This window comes from Chelonia mydas, chromosome 21, assembly GCF_015237465.2.
Source record: "Chelonia mydas isolate rCheMyd1 chromosome 21, rCheMyd1.pri.v2, whole genome shotgun sequence".
Classification (NCBI taxonomy): domain Eukaryota; kingdom Metazoa; phylum Chordata; order Testudines; family Cheloniidae; genus Chelonia; species Chelonia mydas.
Genome location: NC_051261.2, coordinates 16,035,040 through 16,055,475, shown reverse-complemented (window position 1 = coordinate 16,055,475; position 20,436 = coordinate 16,035,040). Strand labels below are relative to the sequence as shown.

The 20,436-nt window shown below is 48.4% G+C and overlaps 1 protein-coding gene across 1 annotated transcript in view; it reads left to right on the top strand.

Moving 5' to 3' along the window:
* Positions 1 to 1,883: 1,883 nt before the first annotated feature.
* The window catches only part of PKP1 (plakophilin 1), a 51,024-nt gene continuing 32,471 nt past the window's right edge, over positions 1,884 to 20,436 (top strand). The window contains exons 1-2 of the mRNA XM_037885052.2: positions 1,884 to 2,295; positions 11,002 to 11,102. Coding sequence (XP_037740980.1) covers positions 2,094 to 2,295; positions 11,002 to 11,102 — 303 coding nt within the window. The 5' untranslated portion in view covers positions 1,884 to 2,093. The remainder of the gene's footprint in view (positions 2,296 to 11,001; positions 11,103 to 20,436) is intronic.

Genomic DNA, 20,436 nt, shown 5'->3' with positions numbered 1-20,436 from the left:
GGACAGCTGGAGCGGCTCACAGGACGGCTGGTGGAGCAGAGCGGAGTGGAGCCCCACAGAGAGGCAAGGCAGTTGGCTTCGGACCACGTAAGGTGCCCCTTAACCCCCCCATTTCCACCCAGGCTGGGAGGTAAAACTGCAGATAAACTTTCGAACTCTGGGGCTGCCCTGACCAAGGACAGAGACTTTTGGGTTGTTGGACTTTTGGGACTTTGGGTGACTTTTGGGTTGCTGGACTCAAGAACCAAAGGGAAAGGACATGGCCCAATTTGCTTGGGGTGGGTTTTTGCTCATGGGTTGTGTTATGAATCCTGTTGGTGGTGTTGCATAATGCCACATTGTTTCTCTCTATTATTAAAAGGCTTTTGCTACACTCAGACTCTGTGCTTGCGAGAGGGGAAGTATTGCCTCTTAGAGGCGCCCAGGGGGGTGGTATATATTTGTCCCAGGTCACTGGGTGGGGGCTCGAGCCGGTTTTGCATTGTGTTATTGGAACGGAACTCCTAGATACCGAACCTGGCCCTTCTTGCTGCTGACTCTGATGGGCAGAAGGGTTACACATGTATCATACATGTATCTGGTACCTGCATTTGATTTTCTTAGTGAGAAGCTGTAGGCCATCTTCATGTTGGAGTGGAAGTGATGCCCAGGTCCTCAAAGGGCTAACTCCCATTGATTTCAATGGGAATTAGGCACCTACAGATGGTTGAGGATCCGGGCCAGGGTCCCGTGCATTTTCCTGTCGAGTGCATGGAATGAAGAGCAGAAGTAGGACCAGTTCTGACTCTGGAGGGGTCTCTCTTTGGGGAGGGCTCCCCATTGTGCTCCAGTGCCAGGACTAGAACAGGGTCTAGAGGCCCTAACCGAGCACAGAGCCTTATTGTGCTCTGCACTGTCCATACACATGGAGGGAGGCGTTCCCTGCCCCCCAGAGCTTTCAGGCTAAGTGGACAAAGGAAGGGTTATCCTTTGACAGAAGGGGAACGGAGTCAGCGAGAGATTGACTTGCCAAGGGTCACACAGGGTGTCTGTGGAAGATCCAGGATCTGAACCCAGCTCCCCTGAGCTCTGTGTAGTGCGTCGCCCCCACACACGTCCTCTGAGCAGACACCACGTCTGAAATCGTCTCTTGCCCCATAGGGTACGTCTGTGCTGCGCTGTCAACCCAGGCAGCTCAAACTCTGGATTGAGCCCAAACCCTGCTCCCGTCAGTGCAGAAATCAGTCTGACTTGGGCCAGGAACCCCTCTGGACTTGTGCCCATGGACCCTGCTGTGGGGGTGGGTCAGAGCCTGAGTCCTGCTGAGACTTGGATCTGCAGCTTGAGCTGCAAAATGACAGGGCTTGCAACAAAGTCAGAAGTTCAGCATAGCGCAATACGGACGCGTTGGCACGGCTGAGAGACCTGGGTCCAGCAATTGAAACCCGGGTTTACACTGCAGCGTGGCTGCTCTAGCAGACCTGGATTTACCCTGCAGCGTAGAGAAGCCACCTATCCCCTAGGCTGTTGGTGCTGGATGCTGATCCAGTTCGTACTAGGGAGAAGAAAAAACCTCAAAGCAAAGAAGGGCGGGAGCAGGCTGCATGGGGAAGGGCCCAGTGATCAATTGCCAGGGAGGAGGGCGGTCATGCAGGGTAGAGTTTTCTATCTAGACACACAGCTGGCAATGAATCTGCAAAGGAGAACTGGAAGCCGTCACTCCGAGGATGAAGCTTCCCGAGCCTGTTCCCCTCCCACTCCACCTGCCTGCTCTCGCTTCCCTATTGCCTGGTGCATTTATGTAATGAGTGTAAAAAGCGCAATCGCATCCAGGTCAGCAATAACTTGCCTGCCCTGCAGCACCTGAGCTGAGCGCGCTGTGCTCTCGGAGTGGGTGTGTGCAGGCAGGGGGCTGTATATCCAGTCTGACGGAGGGCGTGCCGGCTCACACCCCAGCTGGAGAGTCAGGGGAAGGAGCGCGGAGAAGCCAGCAGCAGAGGGCCGTATGGCAAGGAGGGATTCTTGAGGTTTAACCCCAGCTCAAGAATTGTTACCATTTTGTTTTCTGAAGTGCAGTCAGGTGAAGTTCCGCTCCACTCGCTCTCTCTGCAGCCATGCTTCACTCTCCGCTGAAAACAGCCCTGGCTTATGAGTGTTTCCAAGACCAGGCCAGTTCTACATTGGCCTTGCCCTCGGATCATAAGCTGAAAACTAGGGGCACGGGAAAACAGAGAGTCCAGGAGCAGGTGATGATGACGGTGAAACGGCAGAAGCAAAAATCCTCTCAGTCGTCGAACCTTGGGCACTCCAACCGAGGTAAAACAAAGGAAGGGTTTGCTCCGCGCTGCCGCGCTCCGAGTAGCCAGGGATTCACGTTCCCCCTCCCTGAGACAACTGAGAACCCACAGTGGGTTTGTATTTGGGGTCTTTGTAATCTAGGCTATTTGGTTCTGCTGGGTTTTGTCGAAAAGAGACAAGCTGGCCCGTTTCTCTGGAGTTGCCTGCTGGGATTTCTCTGTCCAGAGGAAATGGCAGGAAATCTTACAGCCTCTGGAAGGGCTAGCACAGGACTAGGAGTCAGGACCTCTGGGTTCAATCCCTGACTCTGTTGCTGTGTGATCCTGAGCAAGTGACTTTAACCACCCGTGCCTCCGTTTCCCCATGTGGAAAGTGGCAGTCATCCCCTTCTCATGGCTTGCTTTGGGGCATAGTTAATGTATCTTCATGATGTGCTTTGGCAGCATCAGATGGAAGGTGCAAAGCATTATTAACTGCTTGTTCCCTGACTCTAAATAGTGTTTCACTTCCCAGACAGTGATCTGTTTTCCCAGCTTTCCTCTGCGTATTTCCCTGCTGTTTGGATTATTTGCCAAATGTCTTATGACCTGCTCTGTATCTGGGCTCACAGCTTTGTGCCCTTTGGGTGGCTTCCTCCCCCTCTAGTCCAGGCTTAGGAACACTGACCATGAGCAGCCCAATGCATGGTTTCCTGTAATGGCCCTGCTAGGCTCAGTGCAGCCAGCTAGACATGTGCTGTCTTTATACAGGGACAGTGTGGCGGCTCAGGCGTGCTAAGGAGTTTAGAGTGGTGGAGAGCCCGCGCTTTGTAAATCACAGGATACATTCTGTGCATGTGGCTGGTTTGCTCTAGCAGTCGCTGCTCTGTCGATTTGTTAGCACCTAAGAGGAGATGGAGGAGGACGAGGAATCCCCATCACATTTGAAAGGTGACGATCATCTCTCCCCCTGCTCATTACTATAACTTTGCACCTGAGCTCAAAGCGCTTTTATGAACCTGACTGAAAAGCAGGTCAGCAACGTTGCTCACATTTTACAGACAGGGTTAGTGAGGTACAAGAAGCAAAGCAACTCATCCGTGGTTACACAGCAAGTCTGTGGCAGAGATGGGAAAAGAACTGAAGAGCCCTGTCTCTTAAGGCAGAGCCTTAACCCCAGGACCATCCTTTCTCTTTAGAGTTTGCTTCATTGTTCTTCCTTTGCGGAACTGTAGAAATTCTCCAGCAGAGGGGGAAAAAACAAAAACCAAAAAATCCTCAGAGCCAAACCCTCTCCCCCTCCCCGTGCACCGTGGTCCATGTGTCGGGAAGGGCTTTGTGATTGGGTCACCTACAGCTGAGCCGCTCTCACCGTCCATTGCGCCGAGTTATTCCGGTCTCAATTGTGCTTGTGATTTCCAGTGGCCTTGTGATCTGGATTTCACTCCCGCTGTAAGAGCGGCAAAGCTGGGGGACATCCTCCTGGGGAGAAGATGTCCAGCTGTGATGGAAGGATAGTGAGAGGTGTTAGCAGGAAGGATGAGTGATACTGATGCTGAATGAGACATGCAAAGGTCTCAACCCTTGAGGATCTGGACTGGCTTTGCAAGGTTGTAAGAGTCTCAAGGCAGATATGTATAGATGACTCAAATATGAGAGGGGTCAAATATCCAAATGTTCTAGGTAACAGCAGCACTTGATTTCGAATGTGGGGTTGGCTTCCGAGGAGAAGCAGGGCTGCATTATGGAGTTTGGGGTAGGGGCCAAATGTTTATACAGTTCCAGCTGGCTTCCTAAGCCCCCTTGAACTATTTCTTTGCCTGCCAAACCCACTGCATGGGGGATGTAGCAGCTCTGTGGCGGAGTGTGTGTAGGCAGTACCCCATACTATGCCAGGATGGTAGCGTATGAAGCTGTGACCGCTGTGATTGTGGGAGCCAGGAGGTGGTGTTGAAGAGGGCAGAGGCAAGCTTGTCTGTGGCAGCTGAAGGTGCTAATCACAGGGGTAACTGGAAGATGTGGTCATGTGTAAATCTGTTCCTAGCTCCTCTCACTTTTGTCGATTAAGGCTTTGTGGTCTCAGGATCTGGTGGAATAAGAAACAAACCAGGCTGACAGTAGGTGCCGGATGAAGAGGCAGGGACTCGGACAACTTTGCCAGTTCGTGATGTTATGGTCGCTGTTCACCACGAACACCTCAACTGTAGGGAGAAATCTTTGCAGGTGTCCGTGACGATTCTGCCCCACACCTTTGCCACAGCTCTACTGGGGATTCAGCCTACGGCTGATGGGCAGGAGTGGGTGGCATTCAAAAAATGTGTGGAGAAATTGGGCAGATATTTACATTCTGAAACAGAATCGCCCTTGAGGATTTGATCCAATAAACACCCTGATTTTCCAAAGTGCTGAGCACCCACCACTCCCATGGATCTCAATGGGAACTGCAGAGCACTCCGTGCTTTAGAAAACCAGGCCCCTTGTTTAGGTAGATAGGCTCCTAAATCCATGCTTCACACCTGGCTGCTGCTGTTGAAAATTTGGCTAATTGTTGGTAATCACCTTGGACATTCCTGGCCAAGATATTTAGGAAATATCGACTCTGGGACATTGTCTGCTTTTTAATTCTTCTGTGTGTATTCAGGGACTAAATAGCATTTCATGTTATGGCACCCAACATCGTGCTGGGTTCGTCACATGGTATATAAATTGCACAAGGTCCCGGAAAACAGAGCAGATATCCCAAAGTTCCCTAGAGAGTGGGGTGGGGGTGGAATCTCAAAGCAAAGTCACTTGAAAGGAGTTGGATTAGCATGGGATTTTTCAAAAGGTCCTATGTGACCCAGGAGCTTGTAGAAAGTCAACGGGGCTTGTGGTCCTAAAATGAGGTGCTTTTTGAAAATTCCACCCCAAATCAGGCTGATTCGGAGTGAGCAGGTGTCTTCATCAACAGCAACTCAGTGCCCACCTTGTGCAGAGAGGCCAGTGAATGAGTGGGCCATGGAAAATGAACTCTCTCATCCTGGGATGAGTCCCTACAGCTCCTACTGCTATGGCAGTGAGTGTGGGAAGCTTACTCTGTTGCCGCCCCAGGCCGATCTCTGTTGTGGCTGGATAGAGGACTTTGCGTACTCCAGAGCTGTTAGAATAAACATACGTTGATATTTTTTTAAAACCATAACATGGGCCATAACATTTCATCCCATTAGCCCTTCATTGAGCACAGTAACTTGTGTTTGGCTAAGACATGTCTTCTAGAGAGGTAGCCAGTCTTGAGATGAAGTCTTCAAGAGCTGGAGAATGCATCACATCCCATTGTTAGTTTGTTCCAATGGTTAATCACCCTCCCTATTTCTAATTTGAATTTGTCTGGCTTCAACTTCCAGCCATTGGTTCTTGTTGAGCTGCTCTCCGCTACATGAATGAGATTAATACACACCCATTCCCTCGCTGTGGTGTGGGTTCCTGGGTTGTTCCTTGTTTACTGGGTGGCTGTGGTTTATTCCTGTGGTGTCACTTTGCAATTTTAAATAGATTTGGAAAGGTTTGGAAAGGATAGGTTTGGAAAAAAAACAACCTTCTGAATTTGCAAAAAAAAAAAAAAAAAGGAAAAACTGCTCCATTGACATAGCTTATCTCCTCCCCTATCCCTCCATCAGTCCTTTTAGCCCTGCTTAAGGTCAGATTGCCTGTGAGAAATCTGATTAACTTCCACTGACTAATGGCATTCCTGCAACTCACTCACTGCAACTAGCCCTTAGTCACATGGGCAGCCCCACTGAAGACACAAGGTTTGCAGGGGCAGACCCAAAAGACTTACTTTCTTTGTAAAAGAAAAGCTATTTCTAAGTAACGATAGAGATCCATACAGCCAGCCCCGAGCCTGCTCTTGCCAGCATCTCTCTGTTCAATGTCACCTTTAGTGTGTACAGCTGCAAACTAGAATGCTGTGGCCCAGATCTCAGTTGGTGTAAATCAGCATAGCTGCTGTTGACTTCAGTGCAGCTCACAGGTGCTGGAACGAAGCGTGCTGCCCCACCCCCTGGCTTGAAGTAGATTCCATCGTGTACATTCAGTAACAGACTTAAAGGTGGCAATTTTGCAACAGAAAAGCTTCAAAAACAGACTCCAGCGAGAAACTGCTGAGCTTGAACTAATATGCAAACTAGATACTATTAACTTGGCTTTGAATAGAGGCTGGGAGTGGCTGAGTCATTACGCATATTGAATCTATTTCCCCATGTTAAGTATACTCACACCTTCTTGTCAACTGTCTAAATGGGCCATCTTGATTATCACTACAAAAGTTTTTTTTTCTCCTGCTGGTAATAGCTCATCTTAATTAATTAGCCTCTTACTCCACCTTTTCATGTCTTCTGTATGTGTGTTATATATAATATATATATATATATATATATATATATATATATATATATATATATATATATATATATATATATATATATATCTTCTTAGTGTATGTTTCATTCTATGCATCCAATGAAGTGGGCTGTAGCCCACGAAAACTTATGCTCAGGTACCATTGTTAGTCCCTAAGGTGCCACAAGTCCTCCTGTTCTCATTGTATCCAGGGTTTACAGTTGGTTCAGTGGCTCTCCGCACCCCCACTATACAAATGGTTCCAGTGCCACAAGTACTCCTTTTCTTTCTGCCAGTACCCCTGGTGCAGCTGTGCTGATCTACATCTGAGGGTGTGGTCCTTTCATGTTGTGTCTAACCCTGCCACTAGGAACCCTCTGGCTTACACAGACTGCGGCTTGGTCCAAGTGCATGCGTTTTAAAGATCTCATTAACTGCCGGGCTAAAATAAATGGTGTACAGTACACATTGAACCATTAGGTCTTAATACTTCTGGTGGCAAGTGTAGACTCTTCCCCAGTGAGCAGGACCAGCGGATTTCCCAGCCCCAATAAAGGGTTCCATAAATGCTCCTCCTCTGGGACTTTTCCTTGGTACTCTCCCTTTTCCGCCCCTCGCCATGCCATTTTCCAGGAGACTTTGGCTTTCAATTCCAGAGCCTCGAGATCTGGGATACACAACAGCCACCTCCACTTGGAAAGGCAGATTATGGGAGACCTACATTGTCCTCCTCTCCTATCAGCTGATTGCCAGTATCAAAGCCCCCCGCTCATGATAAACCGAAGCATCAACTATTTAAGTAGGACAGGACAATATGAGGCTGATGTTTTACACTGATTTCCCCATGCCCCTGATGCTCTCTTGCATGGACTTCGAATTTCCTGTCCAATTCTACCAGCTGAGGGCCACAATTCCATGACGGTAGAGAACGCAGATTTCACACCCCAGGCTTTAAAGAGCATAGCACATTTGGTGCTATATATACAACAGAAATTCTCAGTAATAAAGCCAATCGTTAAATCTCACGGGGGGGGGGGGCGAACTGTCCATGATGCAAAATTCCTTGTGAGTCCAGCCCATAGTAATGAAGCTACGCAATGAAAGCAAAGATGTGCCTCAAAGGGGCTTATTTATTATTTGTACTGTTGGAGTGCACAGGACCCCATTGTGTAGGCATTGTACAAACACAGAACAAAAAGACAGCCCCTGCCCCAAACAGCTCACAGACTTAGTATTACAGACCGACGGGGGGAGTACAAAGAAACAGTGAAACAATATCTGTCAGCCTGGCAGGCAGTGACCGTGCAACTGTGCTGGCTGGTGACCCAATTCAAGAAGCATTTAGCACCCTCTCCATTGACGAGCATCGCGCGCGAATGACTCGGGGTGATGCTCAGCTAGGGAAAGAAAGGGTCTTGCTGCAGCTCAGGGCAAATTGGGGAAGGTCCTTATGAAAAAGGAGGGGAGGGGAGAAATGATCCCCAAAACAGTGAGGGTCAGATAAGCCCATGACCTGCCCTGAGCACCAAACCCTTCCTGTCCTCAGGAGTGTGTCGGGAAGTCGTTGTGCTATGGTTAGCTGGGTTACACAGAGCATTATGGGATGGAGCCAGGCTCCACCCCTCCCTTACTTCTAGTTAATGGAGTTTTCTCCTGACTCTTGTGATGAAGTTGAATAAAGCAGCAAGTTCCCAGCCTGCAGAGCTGTAAGGCTGCTGATTTTTGCTGTAGAGAGTGGCCCTTTTACAAAAAGGGGAGCTGTTGAATTGCATGGGAAGTGGGCAAGGGAGGAAGGCATAGAAGCTCCACTCTGCGTGTTATTGGACGTGAGAAGAGATCAGGAGAGTGTTAGCTAAGAAATTATTTCCAGGCAACTGGGGCCAAAGAATCTGTCCCTAGTGCTGGCTTTGTTAGCGAACACATATCACTGGGAAGAATTGCATGGGTTAAACCCACAGATTCATGTCCCACCTTACTCCTTCCCCACCCCAGCAGCAGTGCACCAACCATTGAAATCAACACGGAGAATTGTGCCAGGGGAATGCATAGAGTGGGGGAGTACTCAAACTGGAGAGACGCGAGTGTGCCGTACATCCATCCACACATGTCTTGCCATTCCCTTTGCCAATACAGCCCTTATAGGAAAGTCCTTTGGAAGTGAATACGGATGAAATGAGTAGGGTTATAGAGAAATTAATAGGGTTCTGGACAGTGCTTAATTTGTAATGAAAGAGGTGCTGGGGCTCAAGCAATTATTTGCCGGGGCTCAAGAAATTGTTTTCACTGTCATAACTGATGTGGCAAGCTCAGACGTGCCGGGGCTGTGAACTACCAAGCCTAGAGATGCTGGTGCTCAGCCCTGGCAAGCCCTGGCCCAAATTAAGAATTGGTTCTAGAGAAGTTACTCTCCGAACCTCTTGAGTTTAATGGACAATGGAATCTTCAGTCTAGACATGGGCACTGAGGGGTAGGGGAAAATTTCCCTGCAGATGCCCATTCTGGGTAATTTCTCCTACCTCTTCTGGATCAGTGTTTCTCCCCCTCTGGTATAGTGCTCCAGCCTAGAATGATCACATGGTCATGGTCATCCTCCATGCTATTACTCTGGCCTAGAGTGATAACTAGAATATGCCAGCCTCCAGAGGCTGGCTGGGCTGGAGCGCTCACCTGCGCCATGTTTGTTCATGACCCAATGTGGGTGTTTTTAATGAGTTAGAAGTTAGGAGCCTAAATACCTTTGAGCATCTTGGCATTAGTGGCTGTAAGGCACTTTGAAGAGGAACAGCTCAGTGTGAATGACTGCAGGGTGTCTCAGAGCTGGCACACCAAACAGTCAAAGCTGTAAGAGGGAGAAAGAGAGCTGGTGAGGAATTTTCTGATGAAACAAGGCTTTACCAACAAATGCCTGTTTCTAGAACACAAAATATTTCATGGAACCTTTGGATGACCTGTAGGCAGGTGTCCATCAGAAATCTGCCAGGTTTCCTGTAAGCTCACCAGGTGGGATGCTGAGCCAAGGCCTTTCAGAGTCTGCAACTCTGGGACAGCCAGCCATGCAGACTGGCCTGGGGCTGTGGGCACCAAGGCTTCCAGGCTGCCTACCCCAGAGCTGGGAGCCTGGGAGGGCCTCAGCCAAGGTTCCCAGAGTTTCTTGGCTTCTGGCTCCCCGTAAGCCAAACTGACAGAGAGCCTGGAAGCTCTGGCAGCAATGGCTGGGCCAGGGACCATGGAGCTTGGGCTTCCAGGCTCAATTTTCTTTTGGAATTTTCAAAATGAAGTATTTTTGATTATTTTTTTCAGATTTCCTTTCCGTGTGAAATTTTGAAATTCTGCTTTTTCATTCTGAAATGGAACAAATTCTTTTCCAGACTTTCGTGTTGAATGGAAATTCCAGTTTAGGACCATCTCTACTAAGAGATGAAGGGGCTAAATTTTCAAAAGTGCCCGCTAATTTGGGTGCTCAAATTGAGATGCTTTGGGCTTGATTTTCAGAGGTGCTGAGTGCCTAGCGCTCCAGTGGAATTCCATCATTTGGAGCCAGTTTGGGTCTTTACGTTTCCTTAAACCAGGCCTTGGATGTCTCATTTTGGGCACCCGAAATTAGTGGGCACTTTCAAAAATGTAGGTCTTACTAACTCACACTGTATTGTGCTGTCACAAGGTACAATGGAGTTCCAGCTTGGAGGACAGTTAACACTTCTTCTAATCTTTGTTCTTAATGGTCAATGTGACCTCATATAAAAGGCTTTTGGAAGGAAGGGGAAATTGGGCGAAATGAAGCAAGGATTACCTTCTTAGAGTTTGCCAGTGGAAGGTAGATGGAAAGAGGCTTTACACAGCAGGGCTGGTCAGTTGTAGGCTGTTGAGAAGTTCATGTTTCTGGGCTGAGTTATGCTGGTAGCTGATTAGAAAACCTGCAGGGTTTCTTCTTGATTTAAGAGGTTTGGATAAGGACAGAACTGAACCTCTAAACTCCATTTCCACCACCATTAGCTAAGGGCCAGAGTCTGTCACCTTAATTCACAATGAGTAGTTGAAATTCGTGGGACTGCTCTCAGAGCAAGGCACTACCCAACACAAGAAAAGGTGGAAGACTGTGATCCTTAGAGGTGACTGGAAGGTCGGATCACCCCTCTCCTGCCCTTTATTCCTTTCCCAATGACTACTCAGAAGGGGCTTCTAGCCTTATGCAGCCATGTCCATTGAGAGAGGGCTTCTTTTCCCCCTGATTTATGATACATCCATTGTCCTTCTCTGGTGGACAGTGGGGAAGACCTTGACCCATCAGAGAACAAAGAACTCCTTGTCCCACATGCAAACCACATAGGAGCTTAGCTTTCCGTTCCTAATGTTGTTCTTCTGCTTGCAGGTTCCATGTATGATGGTTTGGCTGATGGCATTAACTATGGGACGACCCGGGGCAGCTATTATGCCAAAGTCCAGACAGGAAACAGCAACTGGGGGTATCCGGTAAGGTGTTCTTTTCTCGGTGCCTTGCTATTGGGGGGTACAGAGAGCAACTCACAGCATGAGAGTCCATAGGAGTGGACTGCTGGTCAATATGGGGAGCCAACTGTGCCGTGGAGACAAGAGTAAGATGGACATCAACAGCCTCCAGATGTTCTAGGTGGGCAAGGGAGGAAGTTTTCTTGTTCCCTGAGAACGGAGGTAACAAATTTGTTTGGGCAGCACAACAAGCCTGGATCTCAGCAGTCCACAATCTGGATCAGAACTCTCCTCTACTTCTGGGTGGATGGTTTGGGGCCATTACGGGGGTAGGTTCAAGGAAACTTGTTTCTGAAACCAGATCCAGTATTTTGCTTCAGGCTTATCTCTGCAAATAAGGGAAAGATTCAGCAGCAGGAGTGCGGGGGGTAGGCAGGAAGGTAGGTCTCACTGAAGCTGTTGCCCCACCTAATTGCTCTGCCTGAGGCGGAAATGCTGCATTTCAGAGCCCTCTGTTTAGCCAAGCTGATGGCACTGAATCCAGCGTAACCTGAGTGGTATTTGCAGCACCCTACAAAGCCCGGTGATACTTCTCAGTGATTTGGCCATTGTGTAAAAACACCCTGGGGGTGCAGCTGGCAGTTTGGGGATTTAAATCTCCCCTTATTGAGCTTTGGTCTTGCTCCTTCTCTCGTTCCCGCATGTTTGCTATAAATGCTGTGTCTTTGTTGGCTCGTGAGCGCCAAAGGCTGGTTACAATTTAGATACCGGTTCACGTCTTCTGTGCTTTGCTTTGTTGAATGATCCTCCATATCCCCGAGCCAGCACCAGCTGACCGACAACAGCTGTGGCCACCAGGAGCGCCCGGTGTTGTCTGAGCAGCGGGCAGAGAGTGTGTATCTGACCTGAGTGGCAACTAGCAATGAACTCACAGGTCAGATCCGAATGCAAACCTATCCCCAAACTCAGAGCTGGTTAGAGTTAGGACTTAGGGTTGAGGGTCACTGAGTCCTCTTGGAAAAAAGCAGATGAGATGACTGGGAATGACCAGGGCTTCTGTTCTACATCTTCTCCAAAAGATGGCACCCGCAACAGCACAGTGCCCCCTAGCATTGCAGCTGGGCACGACTTCACTATTGACTTGTGCCGCACCTGGCTGTTCCCTGAAGGTCTCTTCTCCAGGTACGGGCCAGGGGTACAGTTTCTCAAAGTGCCTGAGTCCAATAGACTTTCAGTGAGGGTCCTAAGTTCCGTGGTCACTTTTGAAAATGGTGCTGAGTCTTTGGTTACACTGGTGCTTTTGAAAATGTAACCCCAGGCCTAAATGTGCTTGGGCCCGTGAGATTACACACTACATCCAGACAGGGGAACTTCTTTTTCCACTCTGCTGGCTCCCTAGAGGTATTAAAGGAATGCAAACACCACCCAACCTCCACCACCACCTGTTTTTGGCTAACTTTGAGCTCTGTCTTCAAGTTTGCTTGAAACTCATAAAATGTCTAAACTCTGTTATGCAGGTGTGTCTCCCATTTGCATTTCCTCTACTTTAAGAAATGGAAAAGGTGGCAATAATAAGAGGGGTAATTTCCTTAACACCTTTCATGATGCCTTGATTAGAATTATCGTTTCTGTGAAGTCTTAAAGGTTTTTGAGCTAGCAGGGCAGTGATAAGAGCGTGACATCACTTAGGTTTTTCACTGAGTCCAGACAAAACGTTGGGACAGTGATCCATTATAATCCTTGCAAGCCTTGATAGTATGAAAAGTACTAAAGGAAATCCTTCTCTATCCCCTACAGTAAGATACGGTCCCTGCCCTGAAGAATTTGCACTCTAAATATTGTTCTTTTTAGTAGGTGACCTTGAATCACTGATTCTACCCAATGTCTCTTTGGTGATAAGAGAAGTTATCTAGGAAGTACATGGAGTTGCTGGTTGGCCCGTGGTTTGCGTGTTACTCGTTTATTCTCTTTCCTCTGCAGTTTTCTTTACCTGGAGAATCTGCATTGTCACTCCTGGGTTTTCCCTTGTATCTCATTTTACTATGTGAGGCACTCTGGATAAGCATGTGTGATCATGTCTCCCGCTAGTGGCTGGCACACATAGATAAAAGCCTGCAAATTACTTATTAATAAAGACCAGATTTTGATATCCTCACTCCTGCTGTGTAGTACCTTACTCTGCACTTGGCACCACTGAAATTGGTTGGACCGCTCATGGAATAAGGTAGTATTCAACCTGAGTGAGGGCATCAGAACTTGGCCCTATGGGTGCTCTCCTTTGGTGTACCCTTGGTAGAGGCTTTTGATGATGTACCATGGGTGATCAGCAGGGATAGAACCCAGGACTTTCAACAGCCTTATGTCGGATTGTTCTGACAGAAAGAGGACCTGTGTTTGGGTAAATGTGGGCCCTTCTGAATGTTACATCATCATGCCATGGGCGTGGTGGATTGTGTGATCTCATTTCGCTGATGGCTGCATGGAGCCACACCGCGCAGTGGGGTCTGAGTCATGCACCGGGAGCCTGCGAGAGGCCCTCGCAGGTACTGTACGCACCTGCAGGCAGCTTGCATGTCAGTCCTGAACCTAGAGGTTGCCACCACTTCCCCATCTTGGTGACCACAGACCTATTGACAGCCAGGGACTCATCCAGGCTGCAGCTGTTGCACCGAACTGGCCAGCGTACCAGCGTCTGACCCAGAGGGTTCTGAAAGGGGAAGGAATGCTTGGAGCAGAAGCCCCATATAATTAGCACAGCAAAAGACCCTTTAGGCCCACGGTTGCCTTTCCCTGCCGATGTTGCCCTGCCCCCTAGTTTTTTCTTTTATGTTAATGTTGTGGGGAATGCAAGGTGCTGGATTGGCAGCCCTAGAGGCTGGAGTGCTCCGCTTACCCATGAATGGGTACATACTAGGCAGCAGAGCGCTCTGTCTCTGCAAACGAGGCAGACAGCTGGCCATCCTAGCAAGGAGGCCATAAGTTGGTGTCCATGACCCTTTAACTCTTTGGTCTGTCTGATGATGATGCTAACATGGAGGTAAATTAGTGCCTGTTATTACATTAATGAGTAAATGCCCTTTTGTGACACTTCTCCACTAGGAACTGTCCTGAGACCTTCAAACTCATGACATTCGTGGAAGCAGCTGGTGCAGGAGGTGGCAGAGCTCTAGCTACCTGCTTTCTTCCAGCAGAGTCCACCTGCTCACACTGAGTTCCCCACCAGCTGCAGCGCAGAATGGGCCTTAGCAGACCATGGAATATGGCTTTGTTATCCCCAGTCCTGCACTCTCTCTGCAGGCAAAATTCCCACTGACTTCAACAGGAGTTTTGCCTGAGTTAGGATTTCAGGATCAAGATCGTTATTTGTTGCTACTGAAACATCTGTGGAGAAAAAAGGATGCTTGGGGCATATTTCTTAAAGAAAGAGGGATTTTGTTTGTTTCATACAGCCACAAGCCCAGGCGCCCAAATCCGTGAGTCCCGATCTAAGGTTTTGCATCCTTCACAATAGCCGCAAGCTTAACATTTGCTTCCCTGGCCAATGCAAGTTGGCTCCTCACAGAACTAGATCAAGGTTGCCTCTCTGCCTGCGATAGAGAAGCAGCTTCCAGAAGTGGATGGGAGGGGATGAGCGTCTCTGGAGGAACAATGTATTTTTGCTGCTTTTGCAAGTGTTCCCCTTGCTGTGCCGTGCCGTGCAGCAGCCACTCCATTTCACAAGCAAGATCAAGGGTGTTCTCCACCCATCACTCAGGGTGGGACCCAGTCATATTTCATTGCTGTAGCTTTTCCCTGCGGCCTGGGAGAGACTCTGTCTCAGCATGTTTATACGGCATCATTTCCTTTTTTGCTGTCTGCTGCTCTAGAAATGCAACTGAAACTGGTAATGAGTAAAAAAAAAAAAAAAGAGAGAGAGAGAGCTGGGTAATAAAAAGATTGCATTCTTAGGTGCAGAATTCAGAAATGTCCAGCCACTGGAGTGTGTGGGGGTGTCGTGGAGTTGCAAAGAAAATCAGGAGATCTGGGTTCAATTCCTGGTGCTGGCACTGACGTGCTGTGCAACCTTGACAAGCCACCTCGCCTCTCTGTGCCTCAGTTTCCCCATCTGATCAGTGGGGATCATGATAATGACTCTTCCCTCTTGGTAAAGTGCTTTGTGGTCTGTGCATGAAAAGCACCATAACAGGGCTAAGTGTTGTTAACCATAATACTAATGAATATTATGATGTGACTTGCCATGACTCAGTTTCCCCATCTGTAAAATGGGGATAATGATACATTTTTACTTACCCCCTGTGGGTGTTATGTGACTTAATTAATTATCCCAAAGTGCTTTGAAAACCTGGGCTGAGGAATGGTGTGCTAGATACGCTTGTTAATTTAGACGTGGGTGGATTTTACTGCTCGTGAAGGAAATGGATTGATATTTGGTCAGAAAATTTCTGACTCTTAGAGCTCCTCTACCTTCGCAACTCTGCCATTGCCCCTCAGCCCCCTTCCTCATTGTATTTTTATATGGATCAATGACCCCTAGGGACTAGGCTTGGATTTCTAAGGTCGTTTTACAGGGCTGATGAGAATTTCAGACTCAAACTCAGGGCCCTAGCAGGATACGTGTGACTTCCCTGGAGTCAATGGGACTAGGAGGACCTCAGCTTTCCAGAGCTACGAGTTTAGGCAGTATTGCAGTAGATCTTCTGCTCTGCTGGTAGGGACTGTACGAAATTCTGTACTCACCAAGTGAATCCATGCTGCCCAGGGCTGTGCAGAGCTGCTGTAGGAAGAGCAGAAAGTCTCACAGTGAGATCTCTGTGTGGGGACTCTGGTTGCGCTTTTGTATGGAGATCTGCAAAACTTGCAGTGCGGAATGAGTCATGATTTTCTGCCTCATTTCCCATTTTCAGGGGCAATTTCTGGGCTTTGCCAGCCCTGCTCTGCACTCTTAAAAAAATAATAAAGCTAGATGTGAGGCTGAACCAAACCCCTGAGCAAACACCCATGAGAAGTTCAGATCCCTGTATTGTGGCCTGGGGGTCTGTGGCAGGTGTGTGTGGGAAGTAGTGATTTATTCCCCTTTGTTAATCCTCAAATAAGCCTGTTCCCCATAGTAAATGCTGGACCACCTGGCTTCACCCAAGTGATACTCGTCCACGTAATGGAAAGGAAAAATAACATGATTTTTGCAAAGTGGAGAAGAGTCTTGGGTGCATAAACTGCTTAGTCACATGTTCGCCTCCTGCTCCAGAGTTGGTTCCCCTTAGTTTAGATGGTGAACAAGGCATCCTTAATCAATTTTACCCTGCTGTTCATTCCTTTTCCCCCACAAGATCCCATGGGGCAGCCCCCAGTTTCTGGTCAAGGTGAAGCGGAGTGGTTGAATGCCATTATTCAGAGCTACCTTTGGTGCTCAGATTCTCGTATTATTCGGTACGATCACCCTGGATTGGATGGATGGATGGCTAGATATTAGGTCGAGAGCGCTGCAGGTGAGGCATCAAGCCCACACCTGGAGTTAATTAAGTGATCAATTTAGCTACATTTTAGAGAAAAGAAGTGATTTGGACAAATTCTTTGGTGACCTGTACCCTGTCTGATCCAATGTGAGTATATGTGTGTGCGCACATGAGCAATCCTCTTGGATGACTGTACAAACCAGTGGAATTCCCAACCAAGAAACAGCACATGATAAAGGAGAACAAGGGTAATTATAATCAGCACATTCTCTCTCTCTCTGTCCCCTCTCCTGCTCCTTTTCTCCCACCCCGTACCATTGGGTCTGGTTCCAGGGGACTCCCTGAATGTTCATTACATTCATTACGTTGTACATCTCCTTTGAGCAATCAATGTCTGCTGTAATTCACGAATATATTTTGGTCCTCTCTTTGCTATGACCAGGAAACTGGCGTAGGTGGGGAAACAGCCGATGACACTGTGCTCAGATAGGTATATAACCACTGTGTATTTTAGACAGGGATCCAGGCTGCTCTGTGACCCTAGTGTGAGAGCCAGCCAGAAATTTTCAGATGAATTGTTTATTTACTGAAAAAATCCAGCTTTGGCTCAAGTGAAACTATTCATGTATTTGGCTCTAATTCAGCAAATACTTCTGTCTGGGGGGAAAAAATGGAACAAGTCAAAATGTTTTGTTTTGACATTTTCTAAATGAAATGTTTTAACTCTTTCATTTTGAAATGGAGTTTCATTTAGAAGTTTAGCTAGCTTTGTTTAAAACAAACCAAGGGTAAAAAAAAAAAAAAACCCAAAAAAACAAAATGGGGGGGGGAACTATTTTGGGTCGAATAAAACGAACAATTTTTGTATTTTTCAGTTCAGCCACCAAACCGAAAAAGTAGTTCTTTGCTCAGCTCTACCGGGGGCAGATCCAGAGTCCAGTGTAAATGAGAGGGGATTTGATCCAGTCTGTTGGCCCGATCGTCCTCTCCTCTCCATAAATCTGGTGATGGGGAGTAGAGAAGCAGGCCTTGTACTCAGGAGCGTTCCCTCCCTCACTTGTGCCGGCTGTCGATTTTTGGATATCCTCCCCACCTGGCCTAAGCCCCAGATCAGTGTGACAGCAGAGGACGTTCTGCGTGGTTAGGAAACTCTGTTGAGCGGAGAGAGAAGGAGGCATGCTGGAGCCTACTTAGCTGGGATTTGGCCCCTGTGCTCATCCTGAGAGGGGAGGAAGGGACACCCCAGCAGGATGTCGCACTGCATCCAAGCAGGGGAAATATCTCCTCCGTCCCTGCAACCTGAGTTGACTGACACAGGCAAGAGGACCTTCCACTGTTGCTTGTTAGAGCGGTTCAAAGGCAGGGCTGGCTAGCTCATGAGCTTATCAGGGAAGCCAGAGCAATTCCTTGGTTTGGAGGGGACCCTGCTGCTTTTCTGGTGGACGTGCTCATTCTTGTCAGAGTTAGAATACCGGGTATAATGAACCCACCAGCCAGTAGCTCTTTCTCTTTGCGCTGGTGCCTTTCAGGAAGGAGAAATAGTAGGACCTAGGGAAGGGTGGAGGGTCTCGATCATATGATTCAATACCGGCCTCTTATAGGATCAACACTGATTGGCTAAGGAATCATAGAATCATAGAATATCAGGGTTGGAAGGGACCTCAGGAGGTCATCTAGTCCAACCTCCTGCTCAAAGCAGGACCGATCCCCAATTAAATCATCCCAGCCAGGGCTTTGTCAAGCCTGACCTTAAAAACTTCTAAGGAAGGAGATTCCACCACCTCCCTAGGTAACCTAGGGGTCTAGACTAAAGGTTCCTGATAATAAGTGGGCTCTCTTAGCTACTCTGGAGGTCTGAACAAGCTGCCTGCAGCAGGTGTTCTCATCGTCTCATATATGCTAGTCAGCAGAGGTTTGAATTCAAGCTGGCGAATAGTTGGCAGGACCAAATGTCCTCTGCCTTCGAACAAACACAAACCCGCTGTGGACGTGCTACTTGAATGCACAGCACAGGACCCCCAGCAGCTCAGAGGAGGACTTTGTGTGCAATGAGGAAAGGGCAATACACATGAGGGAGGCAGGTGGGTGTATAAGATGGACTCTGGTAACAGTTTCAGGCAGGTGTATTGGGTTAGTGTCGCACCAGAGAGCCTCGCTGAGTAGTAGCCCTGTGACAACTTCCATCAACCAGTCGTGGCCGTGTGGGGAAGACTTGGCTGTATCCAGTGGCTAATGCCACCCTTGCACCAATGATTAGTAGCCCAAGGAGATGGCCTTTGACCAAAGCCATCTCAGTATTACATTTTACACGGAGACGTCATATTTAGAGATGGGAACCTCCACAGTGGCCCTTGGGAAGCTTCTAGCAATGGTGAGGATGCAATTAGGGTGGGGTGAGGCTCTGACATCTCAGGAGTGGCTGGGCTCATTCTCTCCTGCCTACCCATCATCACCTTTGCTCTCTGCAAGCTCTCAAGGGTACGTGATCTCTACGGGCTGGGTGGAATAAAGAAGCAGCAGGTTGTTAGACTGAGCACCCCCCCCCCTTGCTATGGCTTCCCTTTATGAGTCAGTGCAGGATTTCACTCTGGTAGGATTATTTTGAGGAGCTGTCAGCAATTTGGCAGAGATATTGAGCCCCTGGGGCCTTTGCTGCAGCCTTTCAGCTATCTATTATGTTTCCATTAAGGACTTAATATATTATTGATGTGAAGCTGCTGTTTTTCTTTTCTATGTGTTCACATCGGGGGTCTGCCGGGAGAGCAGATATGGGGACGTGTGTGGGTGGGGGCGTGAGCACACTGTTTGTCTTGGCGTGTATGCAGTGGGGGAATTATTTCATCCTGCATTTTAGCACGGCAGGCAGGCCGTTGTTTAGCTGATAACCTGTCTCTCCTCCCCACTGTTCTTGGAATGGCAAATTCCAGCTTATTGCCCTTTTTTGGGAAGGCTCTTGTCTGGTAGACAGTGAGCCCTCACCAGCAAGTCAGCACAGCTCCTATCTGGGTGGGGCAGGGTAGTTGGGAAACCTCTTGCAAACTCCTGGGAAAACAGCTGCTGTGTGGTGAGAAGCTCATTACCGAAGGCAGCGCGTGAGTTTTACTGCGGATGCTGCCAGCTGCTGGGCTGTTTCCATTCTAGAACTCTTTCAAGTGTCATGGCCCTAGTTGTTATCTGTGTACGGTATGGGCCTGATGCAAAGCCCTGGGAGGTCAGTGGAAAGATTCCCACTGACTATGGATCAGGCCCTTTGTGCAGGTAGAGCAGAGGCCAAAGCAGAGAAGTGAGTCTCTCAACAAATCCACTCAGCACCTGTGTGTAGGGTAGGCAGGGAGTTCATAAGGTGAAAATCTGCAGCTGCCCTGTTCTGAGCTGCAGGGCAACGTTATAGCCCCACTCTCAACCACGGACACTGAGTTCAAGGCCTGAATTTCCAAGGGAGCCCTAATTTGTATGGGGCTGTGGTTTATCCCTTCCCAGAATTCATAGGGAGGGTTTGGATGGGGGCCCAGGACAGTGGTTCATCATTCTCCAGTTCCTCTTAACTTACTGGTCAGCTACAGCGATCAAGTCATCTCTTCCCCTACCCTGTTCTCTCAGGGCAAATTGGGCCAAAGCTTGGCTTAGCTGGAGGAGGCAGAGAAAGGGAGCCTTCCCTTGTTCAGTAGAGTGCGGTTCACTCCACTCAACTGGGATGTGTGGAATTAGGAACCCTGCCTAATGGGGGGGTCCTGTGAGGAACCAGTTTAACCCTAATGCCACTCAATGCTGGTGGGCCAAATTTTGAAGACTTCTGTTAATCTTTTATGGGAGTTTGCCTGGGTTAGGACTGAGTAAACATGAAAACTAGATTCTGTCCTCAGTGATGCTGAGTCACTCCGGAGTCACTCCAGATTTATGCTGCT